Below are 6,939 nucleotides of genomic sequence, written 5' to 3'. Positions count from 1 at the left end.
AACGAAGCCTCGGACAACATTTTCGCTAAGGAAAAAGTTGTTTCAAATCACCTCCCGAATCACCCCTTTCAACGCGTTACAACATTTTTGGGACACCCTGTACATCACAGTAAATATTTCTGATTGGCTTTGGCTAAATCACGAGCAGAAGAAAGTCGAAAGCTCGAAGGTTTCAGAAATTACGCTGTTTACAAAAATTTTATCACCGCGAGCTATGAAACGATGTTCTGGAATCTCTGAATGAAGACGTGTTTTACTACCCGCTAAGGTCTCTCGCGCTGATAATCGTCGGCGTCGGCCACATATTTTCTCAATTATTTACGCAATCTTGACACGTCTCTCCATTGTATTGGCGTAAAACCATTCGATGCAAGTAAATATTTAACATGCAAGGGAAAATTCCTAAATCGGGAATTTAATTAATCGCGAGTGCCTCGTATAGGGTGTTTACGCGTGTTTACATTCACCATCTATTTTCACGCGCTATTCCACGTTAGATCTGAATTATTTCCGCCAAGCATCGTCACGTTCAGATTACTCGTTTAATTAACGACCGGCACTCGAGAATGAAAGAAGACAACGTTAATTTTCGCGATACATGGTTCGCAAAGACATTATCCAAATACGATTACAATTATCCATTGACGATAAGGCTTCTTAAAATAAATGCATGAAAAGGGTAATTTTCAATCGTATTGTTTTGTACAAAATTATCGAATAAATTGTCCTTCGCCTCTGGAAGAGATGCATTGCAACAATTAGCAACCGAGTAGTTTTAATATCTTATAATTTTATGAGATTTTTTGCAAAAGATGGTTATCTTGCCTAAGTAAAATCTATATTAAGACACACTTCACCCGTTGCCGAAACGTTAAAATTTGATCAAAACTTCGGATTAAGCGTCTCTGGCTTATCAACCGACAGAAATAATCGTCGAAAATAAAATGTAATACCACTAACCCGCTTTCTCGAAAATAAACGTCCGTTTTCAAAAACAGAGTAACCAACTTGCAAGTGTGTACCGCGTCTAACGGTGTTCTTATCTGGCAAGAACTTGGACGCATAGTTTGTGACGTTTGCGTATTGTCAGTAACCCGGAAACCATCGAGGTTAACGGTCATCATTGAACTCCTTCCAGCACAGAAAGTCTTAAAGCTCCGTGTTTTGCAACCGTATTTATCTATAACACACTTAATTGTAAAGCCTTGGGCGATTAAACCGAGCGCTCGCATACCAGCAACTCGAATTCCAAATATCGAGTAAACGAGCAAGTTGCAACCTACTAGAATATACAAATTTACGTTTGACGAACACGTACGGAAGTCTGGGTAGTTAGTCGTTGATTTAACAGACATACCAGAGATGATCGAGCTGCATCATTCTAATGAACTTTCACTCGAAACGTATCTACTCGAATAGTTACCTAGATAAGGGTGCAGTCGAATGTTCGTATTAAAATAATGCTTCGAGACCCCTGCTTTTGTTTAAATTTATCGTGGAAAGTTTTTGCAAGGTACGTTCACGTTGTCCCCTGAAAATCTTTATCTCGATGCTAAAACATGAAAAAGTAATAAACGTTGTACGCATAGCGAATAGATAAAGCTATGATAAACGTTTTCCACGTTTCCTGAACAATTGCGATACTTATCGTTTCGACGGGAGATAATTTTTTTTTGATAATCCATAAAATTAGAGTATTCCGGATGCGACAAAAGAATAGTCGGATATGGAAACTATTACATTTGACGAAGTCGACGATAATTGAGAAGTTTCCACGCTTAATTTAGATGCTCGCAGATCTGAACAAATAGGTTCGTTGATAATACAATCAGTAGTGCATTGTAACGAAATTGCATCATCTCCAGATGCGATCAACGAGGAGATCGCGCGTACGTCAAGGAATATTGACATCAATTGATGTTTACCTGAATTGTTGACAAACATAATCGGAACGCATGTTATTCGTTCTAATTTCTCCGAGTAACAAGTGGAATCTTTTCTAGATTTTCGTTTACTGTTACGAAATTTCTTGCCCTTTGAATTCAACCTGTTGCGAAATCCATTTTCGTTTCCGCTGCAAACGCTGCTTAGAATATGAAAGCTGTTAAGCATACCTTCGATAACTTAAGTATTCGCGATGGTGCGAAACTTTTAAAGTCAATCGATTCTGCACGTGGACGAACACCACTGCACGTCACATTGTATTTATAGCCGGTGACAGATGGCATTTATAGCTAGTAAAATTTGTCTCGAAATGAATCGGCGTTTTCTTTGAACTTCCTTGACTCTAAAAATTCAACTGGAAACACCTTCAAGGTTCTACGAATTTACATCTCGTTCTCAACGAGTTAGGTCCATCCATGAGTCCATCGGTGGTTTTATGGCTAGATTTATCTATCAGGAGGATCTGAAATTAATCGATAAAGATCATCACTTCCTTTCCTAAGCTAAATTTCTTGATATATCGTGATCATTTGCCAAGCAACCGATGAATCACTTTTGACGATCCACATCGTAAGCTTCTTATAACGACGACTGCGATCTTTGAAACGCAATACGTATGGAAGATTTTACCGCGTAAGTAGTTTCTGTCCCATGCATAACAATCGAAGGACAAAATTAAGTAACGTTCGTTTCGGATCGCTTAATGTTTTAACGCAGCTTACGATTTTTTGTTTGCAACGTCAAGACACCTTCTGTGTGCACGAAAGGAAGCACGTAGGCTTAAGTAACAGCTATTGTACAGTAATTGGCAAAACAGCCGAAGAACATGTTCCGGGTGATTTTCATCGTTAGATGTTATGCGTACAATTGACGTCATACAAAGGTGACCGACTGTATCTTAATGCGTCGAGACGTTATAACGTTACGTTTAGAGATTACATTGCATTAACTGGGATGAGGCTGTTTCTTCTATGCCAGTCGACGATGCGTAATACTATCCTTGTGCATTAACATATGTATATCAATGCTGGAGATCTCTATGATTTACGCGATGAGCCACATTGCTATTATCGCAATGCTATTGCTAAATCTTTTAGGACACTTGTCGTGTTCGAATAACGGCTGGCGTATCAAACAGGGAGGCCATTAGAATCCCTGTATACCTTTCGAACGTATACGTTCTTTGATGGAATTAGACATCGAGCATGCGTTAATTGCCGCAAACACGCCTGAAGGAAATGCAGAGTCGGGCATTATTCGAATAACTTGGAATTAATTTTTATCTGTTACACCGCGGGAATTTTCCGCCATACGTAACCAACGATAGTCGTTACTCCACCGTCTCGACGATGGTGGAGATTTTGGCTGATGATTTATATGTACACGAGGAGTCGAGCCATCGAGTACCGTTCGATATAACAAAATGAACGCTAAACCTACCAAGATTTCGTTTGTAACTATTTCTAATAAAAAAAAAAGTAAATGTAGAAAATTTAAGAAAATTTTTCAGTCGTTTACGGTAGTGTTTCCCTCATCTAAATCTTTTTTTTTTTCATAGATATCAAGGCGTCCCATGAAGCAATATTCGTACAAATTTGTAAAACGTAACGTATCTCGCAAATATGCGGGTATTTCATTAGCCGGTATAAGTTACCTTGCGATTATTTTCTTCTTTTAGTTCTGTAACTGATAACATTGTATCGCGTATAATACGCATACCGCTGTTAGCGTGTACGAAGTTTTATTTTTTAAATGATACCATGTATCCATAACTTTATTGAATTCAAGGCGAGTTCAACGACACTACAACCTCGAAACAACGTCTCCGAAATCTATGCAGACTGTTCGTCAACTGTTTTCGATATAACCATTTTTGTTAAAATCGGGCTGTCAATATTGACGATTAAATTTACGACATACCTGAAAATATGTTTTTGTCGCGTTCCTGTCGAGGTCAGACTTATTGGCAGTCGATTCATGAATTCTCCATAATTCGAGTCACGTTCGCGAGCAAGTGTCGTACCGTTGATATTTTTATTATACTTGATTCTCGTTGTTATTAATATTATTGTAATTATCGTAGGTCTAAGTGTGCTTTCAACACTTTTCGTATCTAAGCATAATTATCGCATAACTATGTGAAAGTTAACGAAGTCGTTAACGAAGACATCTTTGTTGACTTTCATCGTCATAGGCTTTTACCGTCGTTACGTGCCACTCGTCAAATTTCGTAATCACGGATGTTAATAGTAAACAGCGAACACGAATGTGCATAAAAATGATTAATTGTAATAATTTTGATGGCCATTAGCTTGTTGATAATGCTGTCATTAATAATTTCACTTGCTCTGCAGTCAGAGTTGCTGAAGCTCTAGGTCTGTATAAGGCAAGTATTTCGTTGAGACATCATTGCCAAAAATTACACGAAACGTACATTTACTATTCTGCATTATTTAACGTTCCAAACTTGGAACCAATTACACGAATGCTCTTGGAAATTGAATTTTATCGCAGGTGGTTCTACTTTCTCCTTCGTCTCGCTTTCGAACAATCACAGAACTCATTTTGTATCATAATTAGGAGGAAGAGATTGTATTCTTTGTCAATCTGTATTAAACAATCTAACCCAGACCTTGCTACGACGAAATTTGCGACAGCCCGTTCACTTTCTCTTTTATCGTTCTTTAATCAAAGTATACATTTCCCGACGCAATTAACGAAAAGAGATGGCACTCGTTGTTAATTCGTGTCTGGCAATTAGTAATCAATATGAAACAATGGAGAGACCGGAAGCTGTTTTCGAGGTGTAAGATTGTCATTTCAGCGACTTGCATAAAAGTATCCTAATGTATTATACGTGTTGCCTTCGTAATCTACGGTTACTTGTTATTCCGATCAGTTATAACGACGATCCCAAGTAGACAGACCTTTCGACGGGGCTATTCTTTTCTTCCTTCTTCCGCGTGCTACGTATGTGCCAAGTCCATCAGATTATACGCATAAATTACGAATTGCTTCCTATGGTGTCTGGTTTGCCAGCCAACATTTCTCGCGTCTTACGCGAGTGTTACTCAATCGCTGTATTTTCATTTCTTCCACTAGCCCCATTGTAAAATCAATGGAAATTTTATCGATTGATTCCAAGTCCTCTTCGAGAAATGATATAAGCAAAGTATAAGTATCGATTAATTCGATGAATGGCTGATAAAATAAGTCAAACGACACTACGTACAGGGTCAACTCGTCGCTCTATTATCGAGTTAACCCCTTCGGGGATTGCGACAAGTAAGTATTCGTTTAGAAGTAACGTTTCTTTCTAGACTCATGGATGATTTACAAGTAAGGCTGATCCATCAACCTATTGCCTCCGACGCGATTATGCACATTTGAAAATGACTCTTATATAGATGTCAATTGCTTAATGAACCTGTGGGAACGGATATTAAGCGAATAACCCTCCACTAGTGTTATCTATAGGTTTGAATTTGTTCGTCTACCTACGAACCTGCCAAGAATGCTTACACTCCGTGTCAGGTAGTAAATTTCTACAGTCCTTTATTTAATTTATTATCCTCTGGAAACTTTATTATCGACGAGTTATCGTTTAATAGCGAACTCTGAATGAATCTAATAGTGTCGTTGCGGAACGACAAATTATGGGCATTACTTTTAGTTAAACGAAGTAAAATGATCCTTTCATGCAACCTCTCTCCTGCGGTACTTACAACCTTGTGACCATCGCGATCTTTTAATCTAAGCATTCGTCACGAGAAAGCACTTTGAACGGTCACAAGATGCTACGTGCATATGAAGCACTACCTAATTGAATGTAATAGTCCAATGACGAGTTGTCGTGTACCGACACATATGCTCAAGAGAATTCGCCATGCCACGAGGAATTCGACCGTTTTAACTTTACGCCAGGAAAATCATTCCTAAAACGATTACACCGAGCGAGACTCTTTGGAAATAAATTTATATCTTTTAAATAATTCAAATCGTATCATGGTCGCGACATAATATCGACGATGACGTTGCTTGAGACGGAAGGCTAATCGAACGCAACAGCAATAAAGTAAAATGTCGACGAGCGCCAAATGCAATCTGCGCGGCATACCATTGTCAACCAAGGGAACAATTTAAATGACTGATAACAAAAGTGAAGCACCTGAGATAAGTTATCGCAGACTAAGCTGGACTCGAAATTGAATAGGCGATGGTTTGACATTGACAATAGTTACTTATACACGAGGAACGTGAGGTATGCAGCTCTGGTATATTGAATAATTTCGATGGAAACGTTCTTCCAAAAACGATTTGTCCACACCTTACCGTTTAAACACGCTCGTCTAGATAACACACATTTCGTTTATTTCTTCTATCGACGAATGCTTTTTAACCAGCTACTACTGTAAACGTACTCACCCACCTCAAGCTTTGGGTACCGCGTTTGCATTGTTTCCGTAGCACGTTTAATATCGTTCCAACAGTTCGTCGCGTTTCTGTACCGTGAAAGGATTGCACCGCCTCGAATCCACCATTTTAAAACGTCCACAGCTGGAACGAACACGTGCACAAATTTCGACCGAAATTGCGCTACTGGCAGAAACAGAAATCGAGAGACTGTAAAACTCCCACCCTAGGTAAGCCTGAACGCGTCTTTGAACCAATGAAACAAGTGCATCATCACTTGGGACGTAACCAGCGACGAGGGAAATGTTTCAAATAATTCATCCTATCGACAAGGAGCGACTTCTCGATATCTACTGACCATACCGCGGTATTGCCCGGCACTATGATCGAGAATCGTAACCGAGAGCTAATCATGTTGGGAGGGACGCATACGTCGCGAGGACCTTGTTGGCGCAACTGCTCAAAGGCCACGGCAACCTTGACATTGAGCACTCGCGTAGTGGCGCTAGCTGATAGACGATTTGGCACACGAGTCGCCATAACGAAGGGTTAATTTATATCTTACGTTTCTTTAGAATTTAA

General features: G+C 39.3%; 1 protein-coding gene across 2 annotated transcripts in view; it reads right to left on the bottom strand.

Annotated features, from left to right (window-relative positions):
- LOC128880660 (uncharacterized) overlaps positions 1-6,709 on the bottom strand; it is a 38,586-nt gene extending 31,877 nt beyond the window's left edge. For both annotated transcript variants that reach the window (XM_054130982.1, XM_054130999.1), the window contains exon 1: positions 6,370-6,709. In XM_054130982.1, coding sequence (XP_053986957.1) covers positions 6,370-6,400 — 31 coding nt within the window. In that variant the 5' untranslated portion in view covers positions 6,401-6,709. The remainder of the gene's footprint in view (positions 1-6,369) is intronic.
- Between the last annotated feature and the right edge of the window lie 230 nt (positions 6,710-6,939).

This window comes from Hylaeus volcanicus, chromosome 1, assembly GCF_026283585.1.
Source record: "Hylaeus volcanicus isolate JK05 chromosome 1, UHH_iyHylVolc1.0_haploid, whole genome shotgun sequence".
Taxonomy (NCBI): domain Eukaryota; kingdom Metazoa; phylum Arthropoda; class Insecta; order Hymenoptera; family Colletidae; genus Hylaeus; species Hylaeus volcanicus.
Note: the sequence above shows the minus strand (reverse complement) of the source record. Positions and strands in the feature narration are given on the sequence as shown.